Source organism: Peromyscus maniculatus, chromosome 8 (genome assembly GCF_049852395.1).
Source record: "Peromyscus maniculatus bairdii isolate BWxNUB_F1_BW_parent chromosome 8, HU_Pman_BW_mat_3.1, whole genome shotgun sequence".
Lineage (NCBI taxonomy): Eukaryota > Metazoa > Chordata > Mammalia > Rodentia > Cricetidae > Peromyscus > Peromyscus maniculatus.
Genome location: NC_134859.1, coordinates 52474343 through 52493385, shown reverse-complemented (window position 1 = coordinate 52493385; position 19043 = coordinate 52474343). Strand labels below are relative to the sequence as shown.

At 44.8% G+C, this 19043-nt stretch overlaps 1 protein-coding gene across 2 annotated transcripts in view; it reads left to right on the top strand.

Annotated features, from left to right (window-relative positions):
- Positions 1 to 19043, top strand: part of Usp43 (ubiquitin specific peptidase 43) — a 68263-nt gene that overhangs the window by 21842 nt on the left and 27378 nt on the right. For both annotated transcript variants that reach the window (XM_006973502.4, XM_006973501.4), the window contains exons 4-11: positions 703 to 795; positions 2400 to 2535; positions 6002 to 6137; positions 7655 to 7787; positions 10939 to 11050; positions 15813 to 15916; positions 17975 to 18052; positions 18814 to 18940. In XM_006973502.4, coding sequence (XP_006973564.1) covers positions 703 to 795; positions 2400 to 2535; positions 6002 to 6137; positions 7655 to 7787; positions 10939 to 11050; positions 15813 to 15916; positions 17975 to 18052; positions 18814 to 18940 — 919 coding nt within the window. The remainder of the gene's footprint in view (positions 1 to 702; positions 796 to 2399; positions 2536 to 6001; positions 6138 to 7654; positions 7788 to 10938; positions 11051 to 15812; positions 15917 to 17974; positions 18053 to 18813; positions 18941 to 19043) is intronic.

The following is a 19043-nucleotide window of genomic DNA, read 5'->3' as shown; positions in this document are numbered from 1 at the left end:
GAATCCATGGCAGAAAAACCTGGAGGTCTGGGCCTTTGAAAAGCTGCTTGTGGGCTGGTGAGATGGCTCAAAGGGTAAAGGCGCTCGCTGCCAAGCCTGATGACTTGAGTTCCACGCCAGAACCCACATGGTGGAAGGAGAGGGCTGACTCCCATAGGCTGTTCTCTAACCTGACATGCACACCGCGGCATGTCCATCCACCCCCTATGAAATAAATACATGTAATTTTAAAAAAAATGCTATTTGTGTGTTTTGGGGGTTCAGGGAAGCTAAGCACCAGAGATAAAGGGTCCCTGAGACCCCCTTGGTTGAAAGTTGGCATGCAGTGTGTTTTCCCATCCTTTGTATACTGAGACATGAGACTGAACTCCCCTCCCCTCCTCCCTTCCAAAGGGGAAACATAAAATGAACCATGAGGGCTCTGTTTCTTTTTTACGGCTGAGTTGTATTCCACGGCGTGGATGTACCACATTTTGCTTTCCTCTTATCGATTGCTAGGCAGCCTGGTTGTTTCCCCTCTGACTCTTGTGAACAAGGCTGCAAGGAACATTTGCATTTGCTATGAGCTGAACACCTGTTTTCAATTCTTCTGCGTGGAATTGCTGGGAAGGAAATGCTGTAGTAATCTAGTACCTAGGTTTTCCAGGGACTATCAAGCTATTGGAGTGTGATGATGGTTCTTCTTGTTCTTTGCCCTCGCAGATCTTCCCTGACGTGTCCTCACTGCCTGAAACAGAGCAACACCTTTGATCCTTTCCTGTGTGTGTCCCTTCCCATCCCCTTACGCCAGACGAGGTACGTGAGTGTCCTGAGTCTTGTGGCATGCCCGCTATACTTGACCTTCCTCCTCTTTCCTGGGGACCTTCTGGCCCTGCGTCTGCCACTTTTCACATAGCGTTTCTCTAGAGACCAGTTCTGCAATCAGGTGATAGTCAGTTATCAAATGGGTAATTAAAGAGAAAGGACTGTCCATTCATTAGCTAAGGAAGGAACATGAACAGAATGCTTTTGTGTGTCCATGCTGTGTCCTGACTTAGGTCTCTGGCCCACTCAGGAGCTGGCACAGGCCCTACTTCAGTCAGACAAGGGCATCATGTTGCTACATGCTCTTCTCTGCTCTACCTCAAAATCCTGTTCCTTCTTTATAAAGGCATGGGAAATTTTATTTCTTTCATTTCGATTTTAAGGCAGAGTCACATTCTGTAGCTCAAACTGGCCATCCCTCTGCCTTGGCCTCCCAAGTGCTGCATCTATAGGCGTGAGCTACCATACTTGACTCTAGGGAAATGATTTCGTGAAGGAGCAGAGAAAGAGAAGAAAAAAAAGAGAAAGAAATAAAAAAGGCTTGTTTGGTACAGATGAGAAGAAATACGGAGTTGGGGTGAGTGAGCAGTGGGCTGCAGTGTCTTAAATGCCAGGAACTGGCAGTGCAGTCCCTTTCCCAGAAGCCCATTTTGCTTCCAGTGTCGTGGAAGGTTGGTGAATTTGAATGGGGGAGCCAGTGGCGGCGTGGAGATGGAGGTGCTTCTGCATTGTGTTCCCACCGACCTCAGTCCTGTGCCTCCTTTCTATTCAGCATGTTTAGGATCTAGCAGAACACAGGACCCCTTCTCCAAGCCTCGACTCCTCTGCTCAGAACTGCTGTACCATAAATACTGTAAACAGAACTATTGTCTTAAACGTTAACGTGGGTTATACCACCACTGGCAACGTCGGAAAATGTAGGCTGTGACTGAGGACCCCTGGTAGCACAGTGGTTGAACAGTGACCCTGAGACAGACTTCCCAGGTTCTAATTCCAGCTTGTGGCTAATTACCACAGCACAGCAGTCTCCCCAGGAGTGGGCTCTGGGGGCTGTGAGGGGGGAATTTTCACTGAGGAGAAAGTCACCAATAGGGTTGATTTCTTCTAAAAGAAGCAGCTTGGCTGTTTTATTTTACAAAATACAGGGTGTTTTGTTTTGTTTTGTTTTGTTTTGTTTTTGTTTCTTGAGACAGGGTTTCTTTGTGTAGCCTCGGCTGTGCTAGAACTAACTCTGTAGACTACGCCGGACTCGAACTCACAGAGATCCTCCTGCCCCTGCCTCTCAAGTGCCGAGATTAAAGGCGTGCGCCACCACTACCTGGACTTGTTTTTAATGCTAGCTGTTTAACTGTAACAGTCAGAGGGTCAGAGATCTATGTGGTTTGATTTCCACTCAAAACCCTTTTATGGTCAACCCTCTGAAAAGCAGTCTGGGAGATCTGGCTCTTTTCTGCCACCTACTGGAAGGGCACCTAACGTGCAGGGACCCAGCTCGCAGATGGTGTTTAAGCGCTAAGCCTGTCCTCGAGGTCTGTGGTGTTGGTGACCATTTCTGTCAGTTCTTTAAGGATTTGGGGTCCCTTTCTGTTTTTCAGGTTCCTGAGTGTCACTTTGGTCTTCCCCTCTAAGAGCCAGCGGTTCCTGCGGGTCGGCCTGGCCGTGCCGATCCTCAGCACAGTGGCGGCCTTGAGGAAGATGGTTGCAGAGGAAGGAGGCGTCCCTGCCGAGGAGGTGTGCTGGAGCCGCTGGGCCTGGCCACTGGGTGCCGACAGAATGCTGACTGGGCCCGCTGCCCAGACTCATGTGTGGTTCCCAGATGACTCGAGCATGACTCACTCACTAGCTTCTGTTTGATTAGTGTTCCCCCTGGGTATTTGTGGTGACCCGGCCTTGACTTCTCCCTGCATTATTAATTGCTAAGGGTGACCGCAGCAGGACACTTTGCCGTTCAGAAGGTGATGGTGATTGTGATGCAATAGCAGCTAACCAGTCATACTTACTAAGTGTGGGATGTGGTCTTACAGCTGTATCCTCCCTCCCTCCCTCCCTCCCTCCCTCCCTCCCTCCCTCCCTCCCTCCCTCCCTCCCTCCCTCCCTCTCTCCTCCCTGAGATAGAGTCTCACTATATGGTTCTGACTAGCCTGGAACTCCTATATACAGTTCGGAGTGGCATTAAATTTGTAGCCACCCTTCTGCCTCAGTCTCCCCAGTGTTACGATAATAGGCTTGCACGAATGTGCTCAGCGGATCCCAGGAGTTAATCCTGTCCACTCTTGTAAAGAACGAATTACAAAGGTCTTCATCTGGGAAGTGAGGAGAAGGGTTCAGAGAGGTAAAGTGAATTGTCCAAGGTCATACAAACAAGGAGATGGCTGTGCTGGGATCTGAGTGCATGTGGTTTTATGCTCTTCCACTTCTGATGATACCAGCCAGGTACTGAAAGGGCCATGGAACTCACTCTGAAGCCCAGGCTGGCCTCAGACTCATGGCAATTCTTTTCCCTCCACCTCCTGAGTGCTGGTTGTTACATGTGTGAGCTGCCATGCTGGGCTTGATTTTGCTTTCTAAGGAGTCCTGATGATGAACTGGCTTTACTGTGCCTGGAGGATCCCTGTGACATGGTGGGATAAAAGTGATCCAACAGGCACCAGGCGGTGGTGGCGCACGCCTTTAATCCCAGCTCTTGCGAGGCAGAGGCAGGCAGATCTCTGTGAGTTTGAGGCCAGCCTGGTCAACAGAGTGAGTTCCAGGACAGGCTCCAAAGCTACACAGAGAAACCCTGTCTGGAAAAACAAACAAATAGAAAAGTGATCCAGGGACAAGCAGTATGGCAAGATGAGAGAGCACATGAGTGTCCTAGTGGCTGTGACCGAATATGTGGAAAAGGCAACTTCCGGGAGGAGTTTATTTCAGCTCCCAGTTTGAGGGGGACAGCCTGTCCTTGTGGGGAGAGTGTGGTGGCAGCAGTGTGAGGTAACTGTTCACGTTTCTGTCTGCAGTCAGGAAGCAGGGAGAGATCAAGCAAGGCTGGTGCTCCGCTTACTTTCTTTGCATTCAGTCTGCCCCCCCCTCCCTGCAAGTGGTTGATCAGCCTTCTGTTTCTTTAACTATAAAATGGAAAAATTATGCTTCCCAGGTAACCTGGTAGAACCTTTTTTAAAATTAACAAGCAAAAACACACGTGTAACCTTTCTGCTAAGTAATAATGCACATACAACAAAGTATACATATCTTAAGGTTGTGGCCGTCTGTATATTTGTATAATCACCCTGGTGACCAAGGCTTCCATCGCTCCACTGGCTCCCTCCTACCCCTACCTGAGTAGTCCTGACCTCCATCTCTATCTGTACTGTTTTTTATGAAACTCTCACACAGGGGAAAATAATGCACGTTTTCCTTGTAAACTCTAAAGTAGAGTTAACACCATGGCTCAGAGGGTCATGGTGCCTGCCACCAAGCCTGAAGACCCAAGTTCGATCCCTAGAGCCTACATGGAAGAAGGAGAGAACTGACTCTGGAAAGTTGCCCCCCCCCCGCCCCCCGCAGGTGTGTGTGTGTGTGTGTGTGTGTGTGTGTGTGTGTGTGTGTGTGTGTGTATTTGAAAGAGGAAGAGGGAGAGCACATTTGGGCGAGTTGACAGTAATGAGAAGATCAAAAAGGACAATGTGGTAGGGGCAGAGGCTGAGCAGCAGGACCGTCAGGAATGTGAAGCATCAGATGCATTTGTGAGGGGGATGGAACTCACATGGTGTCAGTACAGGATGGACAGTCTGACTGGAACTTAAACATCCCTCCTGATGTTTTGATTTCTTTGATTGGCATGCTTGTCTATGGGAATGGAAGTGTCTGGGTGTATTTATTCTGTGGCTTGTGATTTGGGATACATAAATAAATGTATTTTTTATTTACCAAAAGCCAGTGTGACTAACGAGCAAAGCCTAATGTTAAAACTTCTCGAAACAACACAACGATCTTGCTATGCTTTGATTCCCTTAGACCTTTTTGATTTAGATGTTATTGCAGATAGTAGCCGGGTATTGCTGACTCATGCCTATAATCCAGCATTTGAGAGGACCGCTGCAGGTTCCAGGCCAGGCCAGCCAGGGATACGTACTTGTCTTGACTTTGACCCCCTCAAAAATAAGTCATCATAGATAGTAATATAGTAGTTGTTATTGTTCTATAATATAATATTTTTCCCTTTCCCTACTTTTAGTTAAATATAGTTTCATTTGGTCTTATGGTTTGAATGGACAGTGAAGATTTAAACTTAATGTGTACTATTTTCTTTGTTTTTTTTTTTTTTTTTTTTTTTCAAGACAGGGTTTCTCTGTGTAGTTTTGGTGCCTGTCCTGGATCTCGCTCTGTAGACCAGGCTGGCCTTGAACTCACAGAGATCCACCTGACTCTGCCTCCTGAGTGCTGGGATTAAAGGCATTCGCCACCATCGCCCGGCTGATTCGTTTCTTTTTTACAACTCAAATTTAAGCCTGAAATATATCTTTTGTAAGAGAACTTCCCAGCCAGTATGTCTCAAATGGACTCTGTGAGATGTGTATATTGAGGTGGTTTCTGGAGCAGCCAAGTCTCTTTCCTGTAGTGTAAAAACCAGCTCCTTCCTGTGTTTCATGAATATGTTTTTCAGGCATGACATTGTGTGAGAAAAATTACACCATTTCAAGCCCTTCTTAATGGAACACTGTTTATGGAAAACACTTTTTATTTATCCAGAGTGTTTTTATTCTACTTGTGCTATGGTAGGTTAGCTAGGTATAAAACTCTCTGTTTTAAAACAAAAAATTGTGTGTTTGTAGTTAAGATGTCTTTGATTAATCTAATTATTATGTTTGCTATATTTTCTGATTTAAAATATGTAGGTACTTGGAAGGAAAAGAGAAATGAGTTTTAAGACTCTGAGTTATTTATTTTTTAATTTTATGTTTATTTAATGTGCGTGCATGTGTGTGTGTGTGTGTGTGTGTGTGTGTGTGTGTGTGTGTGTGTGTAGGCATGCACACATATGGAGTCCAGAGGACAACTTGCAGGAGTCAGTTCTCTCCTTCTGTGGGTCCCAAGGATCAAACAGTTCATCAGGCTTGGCGACAAGTACCTTTCCCCACTGAGCCACCTCTCTGGCCCTGTTTTTGAATTCTTATCTGCTGGATTTCTTTTGAGAAAATGATCCTTCTCATTTCAGGTAATCTTGGTTGAACTGTATCCCAATGGATTCCAGCGGTCATTCTTTGATGAAGAGGACCTGAATACCATTGCAGAGGGTGATAATGTGTATGCTTTCCAAGTCCCTCCCTCACCTGGTCCGGGGACACTCTCAGGTACAGTAGTGCATGAAATAATTTGTTTTGTATGAGTTATGGGTTTGAAAGGGTCTTCTCAGGGTGCTGAGGCTGCAAACCGTTAGCTTTAACCCTTCGAATCCTTAGGCTTATTTCCTCTGTAATTTGATCTACAGATGATGGATATTAAAATCTCAGTAAGTACTAGAATTACTGGGACAGTTACTTAAAGCTTACTTCTGAGCCCCTTACATAGAGTTTCTAATTTAAAGACCCCCCGGTAAGCTGGAGAATCTTCATGTCAATCATGTTTCCTGAAGATGCTGAATATGTAGGTCCAGGGACCACACTGAGAATCACTGCTTAGCAGGAGGTGCTGGTATTATCTTTATTTCAGGACTGTTAAAATTCACAGTCTTTATCTGGAGTCAGATTCCTACCTAAGACAGACAGACAGACAGACAGACAGACACACACACACACACACACACACTACTGTTGTTAACAGTTCTCACTTTCTAATGCTTGTAATTTTCCAGAACCTCTGACTGGTGAATATGGTCATTTTTTTTTCTTTTTTAGCTGACTTTAGCACAATTAGCTGGTTTAGAAGACCATGTTTAAAGACAATGTTGCAGCATGCAACAGCCCCCACTTACCTGCAGATTCTCTTTTTGAAGTTTCTGTTACCTGTACCCCCATGCTCTAAAAAGATTAAAAGAATAATTTTGGGAATATCCATTGCTAATCCGTGTGTTTGTTTTGTGGTACCGGAGAATCAAACCCAGGGACTTATACATGATAGTCGAATACTTATACGACCACTGAGCTCACAACTGATGGATATTAAATATTCTTGATGATAGTAACTTGTTATCATTATTCTATTTTATCACTTTTTGTTATTATTCTCTTACTCTACCTAATTTACAAATGAATATTTATCATAGGTAAAAATGGTAGGAAAAAGCATAGAATTTGTAGAGTTGGTAATATGATGGTAACTGCCACACCTCAGATCAATCCTGTGCTCTCAGCCCACGTCCTTAGATAGCCTAGGCAGTGAGCTGTGGGAAGCAGATGTTTTGATGTTCTCTGAGTCAACAGGAGAATTCTGGGCTGTGTAATCTGGAACAAAACACTGATTGACCTTGACTGTTCTACAACCCAGGGAAATAAGCCCTAACTTCAAATTCAATCATAGCTAACACATATTTTCCTTGAAAAAAAAAATCAGTATTTCAGAATTGATTGGAACAAGAGGGCTAGCCCAGACCCTCTCCTTTGTCCCTGTGAGTGGATGCTCTAAGGTTCTCTTGGATGAACACATAAAAGCAACCCAGGTAATTCTGGGGTATTTTTCAGGTTGCTTTTGCAAATTGCTAATTAAACCCAGACCCATCTTTTGAAATTACTGGCTAACCACAACTACCAACTCCTATCATGTGTATATGAATTGTGTGTGCCAGGTGCTAAGCCACCCGGTGCTGAGAGCCTCTCCGTCTCCCCTCAGAGCTTTGTCTGAATAGATGCTCTGGTGTCATTCTCTCCTCCAGCTCATCCATCTGGGCCGTCAGTGTCACCTCGCCTGGCCGTCCGTGACAGCCAGCGCTTCTCCAAGCCTCTGCACAGTGAGAGGGTGCTCATCCTCTTCTGTAACCTGGTGGGGTCTGGGCAGCAGGCAAGCAGGTATGTGAGTCTGTTTTCATGTGCTACGTCAGGTTTGTAGACCTGTGCTTGGCATTCCCTCCTCCCTCCCTCTCTCCTTCTCTCTCTCTCTCTCTCTCTCTCTCTCTCTCTCTCTCTCTCTCTCTCTCTCTCTCTCCATCTCATGTAGTCCAGGCTGGCCTCAAACTCACTACGTAACCAAGATGGGCTTAGAACTCCCGGTCTCCACATCTCAATCACTCCAGTGCTGGCATTGGAGGAGTAGACCACCACCCTGGACTCTATACTTGGATTCCATCTAGGATAATTTTAACTTGATAAAATAAGTATCTATTCCCAGTGTTAATAAAGTAGAAGATGAGCGCACGGTGCTTCTGAGCAAGAGGATTAGCTATAATTGCCTCGAGCAGATGGCCGCCACCATCCTTAATTAAACATCAGAGGTTTCCTGTTAATTGCAGGAGCAATTGTGATTGCCTGTACTGCTACTACTTCATAGCATGTCATGAGAGCTAGCAGCAGCCACCCAGTGCGGAAAACCGGCTACAGGAGGCAAGTGAGGCGTGGCTGTGCACACCTGTAATCTCAGTTCATCAAGAGGCTGAGGCAGGAGGATTGTGAGTCCAGCCTAGGCTATGTAGCAAGTTACAAGCCAGTGTGGGCTGCACCCATCACAGGGGGAGCAAAAGGGTGGGAGAAGTAAAGGAAGTGAAAACCCTCACTGTAGTTTGGTAGTCTGTCTAGAAGACGTGAACTGGAAACTGATTCAAACTAATTAAAGCATTCAGGAAAGTGATTGGTTATATTATAAATATTTAAAAAAATAGACAGCTTTCTAATATAACCAGACAAAGTGTTTTAAAGGAGATTGTGACTTTGGGGTGATGATTAGTACCCTGATTTGATCATTCTGCAATGTATGCATGTACTGAAACACTGCATTGTGCCCTATACATATGTATATTTATTATCTGCCAACTAAAAGGCAAATAAAATGCTTGAAGAATTCTGGGGGCTGGAGAGATGCTCAGTGGGTAAGAGCACTTGCTGCTCTTGAGGAGGACCCGATTTGGTTCCCAGCACCCCCTGGTAGCCCACAAGCGTTCATAACTCCACTTCAAGGGGATTTGACTCTGGCCAATGCAGACACTAGGCATGCATGTGGTGCTCATTCATGCGTCCAGGCAAAATATTTATACACACAAAATAAAATAATGAGAGAGAGAGAGAGAGAGAGAGAGAGAGAGAGAGAGAGAGAGAGAGGATAAATTCTGGTGTGGCTCAGTGATATAGCATGTGCTTAGCATGTACAAGGCCTCCAGAACTGCATAAGCAATACAAAACAAGGTGGAATTCTAGTGAGACACGTTTACTAAAGTTGATAAAATAGTTCCAAAGTTTATCTGGGATCACAAGGTGATAGGAACAGCCAGGAAATATTGGGGGGGGGGAGGGTGAGAGATAGTGATAGCCACAAGGACACTGACTGTGGATTTTAGAGATTAGGGTCCTTCCCTGTAGCCCAGGCTGGTCTGGCACTCCCTGTGTAGCTCAGGCTGGCCCTAAACTCATGATCGTTCTGCCTCAGTCTCCTAGCTCCTAGAAACATAGGTGTGTAATGTGATACACAGCTCAGTAAAATCTTAATTGTTAAAAATTATGATGGGGTTAAAGAATATGGAAATAATCAACAGAACCAAATAGGCCAAAGTATCTTTATTTGGTATTTATTATTTGATAAAATGACATATATTTCATAGGATTAGCAATTAAGCAGACAAATTAAGGATTAGCAAATCACTTCTTTTTATTTGAAATTATTCTTTCCTCTTGCCATAAATTTGTACATATAAATTCCATATTAATTAAAAAGGTAGCCACAGAAAAATTGCCATAAACTACCTGAGAAGCAGCGCAGGAGGCATGCTGGCGCTCCTCTGGCGGAGTCCCTTTCTCGACAAAGCAAGCAAAACTGAAACCAACACAGGATATTTCTGTCTTTGAGTAGAAGAGGCTCTTTTTTGAAACACATAAAATAAGGGACCAAGAAGGAGGAGATGTAAGTTTCAAACAAATTTAACATTTTAATCTGAAACCAAATGTAAAAACTTAAAAGGCGAAAGAAAATGGGGGAATGTACATATGCCTCGTGAGAGGTGAAGGATTCACATACATCACAGAAAACCTAGCTGTCACACGAGTGAAATAACGTAGTTCATAGTAAAATGAGTTCACAGAAGTACATGCATAGGGTAAGAGATTCAGTGTCATTGGCAGTGAGAGAAGCCTTACTGCGCTGGCAAGATTCTATTCCTAGCCCTTCAGATTACTAAGGAAATCTGGACTACTCATTCTGAACAAGAATAAAGGCACTTATGGGATAAGATGATTAAAAAAAAACCACCCAGCTCTTTGTCCAGGGACCTGAATAGAGGCACTTGCTTTCCCAGTGGACTGATACGCTTTTTTTGTAGGGCATTTTGGAGGTAAGTAGCATTGGCTTTGCCTTTCTACTTATAGGACCTCCTTCCTGGAAGAACAATTGGTCACATGTAGCTGAGGGTCTGTGCCTAGGCTATGTAGTTCCTGCTGTAAAGCAGCATTGTTTAAACCATAACAAACTGGAAGCAACTCCAACTGCATAACAACACGGGATAGGTTGATGAGCTGATCTGTCCATTCAGTGGCTGCACAGTGCCCTTCCCCATCCAGACAGGTCCCCTCATTGGTGCTCAGTTTTACCAACTTTGATTCAACAGTTTTGCATTATCCGGTCAGATCTCCCCGCAGCCGGGGTGCCTGTGGCACAGCAGGGGCTCGGGGGTACATCCTGTGCTCACTGACAAGCCCACTGCTGGACATTCAGTGGGTTGGGAGATGGGAAACTTCAGAGTAATGAGAATATTCCTGAGATAGGACAGTGTGTCATAGAGATGCTTTGCTCTGGTTCCCACATCCCCTTCCCCTGCTCTCTGCTGTGGCAGCCAATCCCTTGGAACAGTCTGCAAGGCAGCTTATATGTGTAATATATATAAGCACCTGGCAACTCCATGTGGTGCTTGGCTCTTAACTGTTCACTAATCCATCGGAGAGGAACCAAAGCTAAGCAAACAGACCTGACTCTTGTTGGATTTTTCCTCTGCAGAAATAACTTATTTCCTTGGATTTTCAGGTTTGGGCCACCGTTCCTGATACGGGAAGACAGAACGATCTCCTGGGCCCAGCTACAACAGTGTATTCTCAGCAAGGTTCGGTGCCTCATGAGGAGTGAGGTCCCTGCACAGGTCTGTGTGCGTAAGTTCAAGAGTATGTGCATTTGTGTGTGTGTGTGTGTGTGTGTGTGTGTGTGTGTGTGTGGTTCGTGAAATAAATAGTAATAAGTAAAGAGTAGCATTTGTGTTATTATTCTCAATTTTGTGTTTTTATGGTTTTCCATAGTTTTTTTGCTAGAGGCTGGCACATAATAAATTGTAGCTTATACATATAGATCAAATTTGAAGATACTTGTTAAAATTTCCTTTTCTCCTCTCCTTCCCCAACCTTCTCTCTTGAGATGAGGTCTTGCTCTGCAGTCCAGGTTGGCCTTGAATTTGTGACTGTCCTCCTGCCTCGACCTCTCTGAGTGCTGAGTTTACAGGCACCGGTTACCACACCTGGCTTGAGATAGAATTTCTTCTTTTGTTTGTTTGTTTTTATCTAAAAAAAAATTACAATTCCATTTATTTCTTTATTTACTTATACGTGTGTTTGTGTGCCTGTTCATGCCCTGATGCACACGTGGGGGATCAGAGGACTCCTTTGGGAGTTGTTTCTCTTCTGCCATCGAATGAGTCTGGGAGGGATTTGAACTCAGCTTGTCAGGCTTGGCAGCCAGAGCCGTTGCCCATTGAACCACCTTGCCAGCCCTTGAGATGTCATTTCTATGGAAAATGAGTGGTTGATCCTGATGAGGATGTCCTCGAGTGAAAATCTAGATGATAAAATAATTTCGTTTTGAGAAACCGAGTTGAAAAACTCAAGGAAAGAATACTTTCTTGTCTTGTTCCAAAAATTCAAGAAAGTTTAAAACTCATTGACTTCCACCATAAAACCATTATTTTTTTCATTTCTGTGCCATGAGCTGCTCTGGCAGGGAAGATGTTGGGATCTTCAGGGTTGCATCAGTAGTCTTGAGAATCTTATTTCAGAAACTGTTTAATTTTCTTTCAAGGGGATTATACCAAACTATTTCATAGATAATCTGTCACAATGGCTATTTCTTTCTATCAAAGACAGCCTTCTACATTTGATTTAGGGTTCATACCAAAAAGCAACTTGTTAAAGACCTTCACTATATTTGTCCAAACTTTTATGTCTAAAGGATTTTGTTCACTGTACTGCAGAGCCTGAATTAGAAGCTAGATTCTCCACAAGTAGGTCAGGCTATCTAGTAATAGTGGTAACTATCCCCCAGACTGTGTGCTTGGGAGTGTTGAAAGGGGATGAAACCACTTTCATGTGAGCATTTATTTCAGCTGCCTCCTCCTTCCCCACCTGTCCTTGCTCCTTACCTCGTCACATGCATATACTTTGCTCCTATGTCCTTACAGTGTTAGGAACTAATCAAACCATTCGTGAGGCCAGCCGAATTCAAGTGCAGGCAGCCTCAGCCTGGCCCTGGATACTTTTCCTTGTTGGTAACTGTGCAGCTGGGCATGATCTGCTCTAGGAATCATGTGCTCAGAATGGTTACGAGGCTCTTAGGATAGCCCTCCTTCTTAACTTATACTCTGCTTTAAAATTGTGTTAATTTACTTATGTATATGTGTGTGCCTCCTTGTCTGTATGTATACCACGTGTGTGCACTGCCTGGGGAGGCCAGAAGAGGGAGTCTTATCCCCTGAACTGGAGTTCTAGGTAGTTGTGAGCTGTCTCATGCGGGTGCTGAGAACTGAATCTGGATCCTATGCAAGGGCAGCAAGTGTTCTTAATCACCGAGCCATCTCTCCAGCCCCTATCCTTAATTCTTTCAATACTGTATGAAAGATTGGCTCTGCATGGCAATAATTTGAAAAAGATCTATTCAGAGTTCTCAAAACGGAGCTGAAGAGATTAAGCATAGTGAACATACACTGAAGGCTCTAAAATGAATCTGCTTAGCCTAGAATAGAGGACAGGAAAGTGTTCCTTGCAAAAATGAACCATTTGCTGGAGAGAATTAATTTGCATGAATTATGAAGAAAAAGACTTATCACTGCAGAAACATTTTTTTTATGGTCACCATATAAACTTGGGTGTGTGAGCCCAGCACTACTGCTTTATGCAGGGTTGGCTGCCTCTACGTGGATCTTGGGATCTGGTTAGTGGATGCCCTCCCTGTACAGACAGCAAGGCTCAGTCAGTTAGGAGTGACAAAGGAAAACTTTGTTTCTCCCGGATTGAAATGAACATTCTTAGAAAGTGTATACCCTTCCTTCCATGGCCAACCTGAATCAAAGCCCCTGAGGTTAGCAGGCTCCCAGCCATTGATTTGGTCTCGTCAAAACCATAGATCAACCACACACTGTACATTTATTGTTGGAGGATATGTGAGGGTTTTTTTTTTTTTTTGTCTTTTAATCATAGTCTAGGAACTGAGCAAATTCCCTTGAAGTTCACTGTCTAGACCAGTGGTTCTCAACCTTCTTAATGCTGTGACCCCTGAATACAATTCCTCATGTTGTGGTGACCCCAACCATAAAAAATATTTTCATTGATACTTTATAATTTTGTGACTGTTACACATTGTAATGTAAATATCTGAAATGCAGGTGGTCTTAAGTGATCTCTGTGAAAGCGTCATTCTACACCCAAAGGGGTCAAGCCCCACAGGTTGAAAACCATTGGTCTAGGCTCTTGTGCTAATCAGTGTCACATCACTGCATTTAAATCCCACAGAAACTGGCTCATGAAGAAGAAAGGCTCATATACCTCAGAGTATTGGGGATTCACGGTCATGGCGCTTACATGGATTCAGATGCCATGAGAATGACAGGTGGTGACATGTGATGTCAGGAACATTTATGGAATAAAACCATCACATCTCAAGTGTAGCATGGGATGGGGGAGTTGGAGATTCTGAAATACCCTTTGTGGATGCCCCAATGACTTAAGGCCTCTTACAATACTCTACCTCCTAATTGGCTGCTATAGAGACCAAATGTTCAGTGAAGGCAATTAAATGGCATTCAACCAGAGCGACCCTCTACAGCATGACCCTAGCTTATCCCTGGCCCTGACTGTCCTGACACTGGCTGCTGCCACAGCCACAGGAGTCCCTCACAACTGTCTCAATGTGTTTTGGACCTTTTGGTCTTCTGAGGTGCTGGCCGTTACCCTTGCCTGGAATTCTAATGCTTTCCTCCTCTTCTCTTGCCAACCTTACCCATGAGTTTAAGGAAAGATGTCTGCCATCAGCTTTAATTTAGAAGGAAATTTTAATTTTTTTACTCCCTGTAGCCAAGTTCTTGAGTGACAGCTTTAAAAACTATATTTCCTTTATTTGAATGAAGACTGTGTTGATTTTTTTGGCAAAATATATAAGTTAATCATTCATAAGTATATGTTAATTACATCTGCCATGCTATGTAACTATTATTACCATACTTTCAGTTTTTAAAACAATCCTCCTACGAAAACTCTATACCCATTTAATAGCGGGATACCCTATTCCCTCCCCACTAGCCCTGTTTACCTATGGTATATGTTCAATTTCCCCCACCACCCAGTGTGCCCGAGATGGACTCCAGGGCCTTGCACACAATGAAGCTCTCTCAAGCTTAGAAGTCATTCAGGCTGAAGATAAAGGTGATAAACATAGGTGGTAGATTTCTTGCTTCTTTATTTGTTCTATTATGATATGTGTGTGTGTGTGTGTGTGTGTGTGTGTTTGTGCATACATGTGTGTACATGTGAGTGTCAGACTGTGTGTGTGTGTGTTTGTGCATACATGTGTGTACATGTGAGTGTCAGACCCAGAGCCTGCTTTAGAATGTGCTCTACCACCAAACTACATCTCCATCCTGCTCCTTCATCTGTAAGCCTGGGTGAAATTGAGTTGTGCCTATCTACTGCATTTCACTTATCCATTTGTCTGTTACCAATATGTGAGTTGTTCCCATCTTTTGACTATAGGGAACAATGTTGGAACCATGAGTATCCAAACATCTCTTGAAGTCCCCTGCTTAGAGTGGTTTTAGGAGTAAAGTTAATGGATGAGATGGCAGCTGAGGGTACAACCTTGTGAGACACTCAGAGTTGATTTCCACAGCGCTGTTTTACATTCTCACCAACCATGCATGTGGATTCCGATTTCTCTACATCCTCGCCAACACATACTCCTCCCTCCTTTTAAAATTAGAATATAGATAGAAATAGAGTTGTTATGGCGGGTTTAAGTGACAGCTCGTTATGGTCTCGGTTCATTGGTTATCTATAAATGGTAGTAACCATTTACTATTGTGCTTTTGTTAACTGCATGTGTTTGGAGAATCATGTATTTAGGTCCTCTGGCCACTTTTGAATCGGGTTATTCCACTGGCTTTTTTGAGGCACCTATAATGTAAGCATATCTCTGTAAGACTTGCTTCAATTTCAGAAATGCTAGAATATTATAGCATGTGTATATGAACTTGTTTTTACACAGCTGTCTCATTGTGGTGATGATAATCATGTCCATAAAAAAGGTTGAACTACATATCAATAATTAATTAAAAACAGATCTTACTTTCCACTTACTGTATCAGTATCTGCTCCAGTTAAACACTTGTTTTTACATATGCTGTGTTCATTGTGTGAGGGGTTGTGTTCAGTATATATAGCAAGCATGGCATTCAATTACTATATTAAGAGACTGACTGAATCTTCAATCTTTGTAGCTCTCCATTTTAAATACCAGCTATTAAGAGACTATTCAAAATACTGTGGGGAAAAAGTGTGTGCTCTTTTGATTCATTTATGTGTCGCAGAGTCAGTTGCTCAGCAGAGGGACTATGTGATGAACTGTCGCCTCTGGTTTTGTCATGGCAGGACCTGGGGACTCTGTTCTCCATCCGGGTTGTGGGGCTCTCCTTGGCCTGCAGCTACTTATCTCCGCAGGACAGCCGACCCCTCTGTCACTGGGCAGTTGACAGGTAAGGGAAGGGATGACTCATGCTCTTCCTGAGCTAGGCTTCCTAAAGAAGACTACAGAACAATACAATTACTGACAATACTAGCCAATCTTGATCGGTTCCTCTCTAGTACCGGCCACCTTGTTGGGTCCTTAGACACATTTTACTCCTTTATTCTTGTTTTTAAACCCTGTGTCCAAGAATGGCCACTTCAAAGATGAGGGAGCAATGAGATGACTAGAGATCGACTTGCTCACACTTACCCAGCTGGTGAGTGGAGAAGCCTGAGTTTGCACTCAGATTGGTCTAACAGGTGCACCATGTGGCACAGGGGGTGAGGTCATGCTCCAGACCCCAGTGGGAATGAGTGTCCCCTTTGAAGTGGGTGACAAGGCCACAACTGGATCATCACCCCTAACCTGTAAAAGGTTGTGGACTACAGCTGGGGACTAAAGCCACTGTGGCTGACTCTCCTGTGCCTCTGACTTCATGACGCTCCCAGTGTCTGTTCAATAGCTTGTCACAGCGCAGCCTTGTCTAGACTTCTTCAGGCCTGGCACAATATCCACAGGGTGATTTTTGCTCTCTACATCAGTAATGTGATACCTTTGCTGATATTCCCACGGAGCTCAGTCCACAGTAAGGGTCTCTGGTTTCCTGACTTGGTCCGATTGAGGTGCTGAGTCTAGAATGTAGAGGTAGACCAGAAGGCTCCGCAGAATACCCTATTTATACCCTCCTTAGCTGGTAAGTTAGGAAGAGAGGAACCATGTCAGCCAGGACCTGCTTTGGTCTGACAGGAAAAAAAAAAAAAAAACCAACCAAACAAACAAACAAAAAAAACACTGGGGAAGAAGGGCCCCAAGCGGCACTTGGTGTTGGAGATGACAGTTATATTCCTCAGCATGTGCTCTGTAGGCTGGAACCAGCCTCTAGAGAGTTGTTACCAGGCCATGACAGGGACTTGAGAGGAAGCACCTAAGCGCATGAAAGCTGTAGGACAAAGTCATGCAAAACTCTATTGAAATTAAGGATTAAGGAATGGAAGCTGTATGTGGCATGCGCACTCTTAACAAGTGTGTGCAATCTCATCTCACTTCATGTCTTCTGTGAGTCCGGAACTTTCTATTGAACCATCTTGGTGACAGTCTTGTCACAAATCCTAAACAATATTTTGGGTGTGAACTGGGTGACTATTTGTGCCTGCTCATCTTGATTCAGGATAAAATTTCCTACCCTCCACTTCTTCCTTCACTTCTGCCTTTTCTGAAATGGGTGGAGCCCCAGAAGTTGGGAGGGGCTGTAGTTTGACTCACTGAGCTTTTCTACACATTGATTAGAGGGTTTGGAAGCCTTTGAGTGGTGTGGGCGGGTTTACAGGGATCCTTCTGCATTGTTGTTGGGGGGATGCTAGTTCTTCTGGGGTGCCATCAGTCCTGGCTCTTCGTGTAAAATGCTCATTTGGGTGTTTGTGGTGCTGTGACCAAGTACCTGCCAGGAACACCTTGAGGGAAGGAAAGATTTACTCTGCCTCATGATTTCAGTCCATGGCTGCCTGTGCTGTTCTGGGGCCTCTGGTGAGGCAGAGCATTGCATACTCAAGGAACTTCTTTACCTCGTGTTTGCCAGGAAATAGAGAGAGACACAGGAAGAAATTAGAGAGGAGGTACACCAGTGACCCAGTCCCTGTGACCTACTCCAGCTAAGTTTCCCTTTTAAAGAATAATGTCACTAGCTGTGGGAGACATTTCATATTCAAATCTTGGCGATGTGTAACTGCCCTGTAGATACTAAAAAGATAGCTGGGCCTTCAGTGGAACAGTTAATTATGTCCTAGTAGCTGGAAAGACACAGCTCCTACCTAGAGCTCCCTCCTCCTGAGAATATCAGTAGAGGGCATTAAGGGGAAGAGCTAAGGCCTTGAGCAGACTTTGAACCCTTCAGTGAGGTTTTAGTTAGTTTAGGGTCTTTTTGTCTGGAACATTTCTCCAGAGAGGAGTGGGGAAGCTGACTGCAGAGCCCTGAGAACTGTGGGAAGGAAGCTCTGTTTTCTGACAGGTTTCCTCATTCTCTCCTCAGGGCTTTGCACCTCAGGAGGCCAGGAGGCCCTCCTCACGTCAAGCTGGCTGTGGAGTGGGATAGCTCTGTCATGGAGCGGTGAGTTAATGGAATTTTACTCCTACAGAGCTGGGCTAGGGCGTGCCTCTGCCCACAGACCTTTCCGGGACCTGGTTTCCCGTACCTAGAGTGTAAGATCCTACATACACACACCTTTAATATGATGGACCCCATTCCTCTGAGAGAACTTGGAGCTGTCTGTGGGCATGGTGATTGTGATGGGGGTCAGTGGGGTGTTAGGAGCAGTAAATGCTCATGTAACCCCAGCCTGGGCCAGGCACTACTCAGAACACTTATTTCCTAGGAGCTATTGGATTCATCTCCGTCACACCCTATGCGGGAAGACTATGAATTTATCACTACCATTGCCCAGAGGTTGAAACTGAGAAGCACTGAGGTTAAGCGATGCATAAGTCACATGGCTCATACACACAGAGCTGGGATTTGAACCCAGGCTGGCTGGCTTGAATCTAGGTTCATCACTCTGTTTGGCTACCTGTCATAGCTCCTTAGCACATCAGCTAGACTCTGTAAGGGACATATTTCAATCCATCAAGCACTTATTCATCTCTCGCTAGGTACTCTGACTGGTGCTAAGTTGAGTAAACTTAGAATATGGTCCTTTGAGGAGCTGGTGGGGGAGACAGGTGATTCTCTAAGAGTGAGTTGCAAAGTGGTTTCAGGAACCCACAGGAAGGGGAGCTTTGCCTGTCCAATGCCCTGCCTGGGTTTTCTGTGTGTGGAGTTAGATCTTTCTGGGAGGGAGAGCTCTGAATGCTGTGCCCTCTCCTTCCATCCAGCCTGTTTGGGAGCCTCCAGGAGGAGCGGGTCCAGGATGCAGACAGTGTGTGGCGGCAGCAGCAGGCACACCAGCAGCCCAGCTGTACCCTGGACGAATGTTTTCAGTCCTATACCAAGGAGGAACAGGTCCTGCCCTGGATTCCACTCCCCGGCTGGGAGGCGGGCTGGCTGCCTTGTGCCGGGTTGGTTGTGCCCTGGGGTGGCCTTACAGTCCCAATGGCTTCCTTTC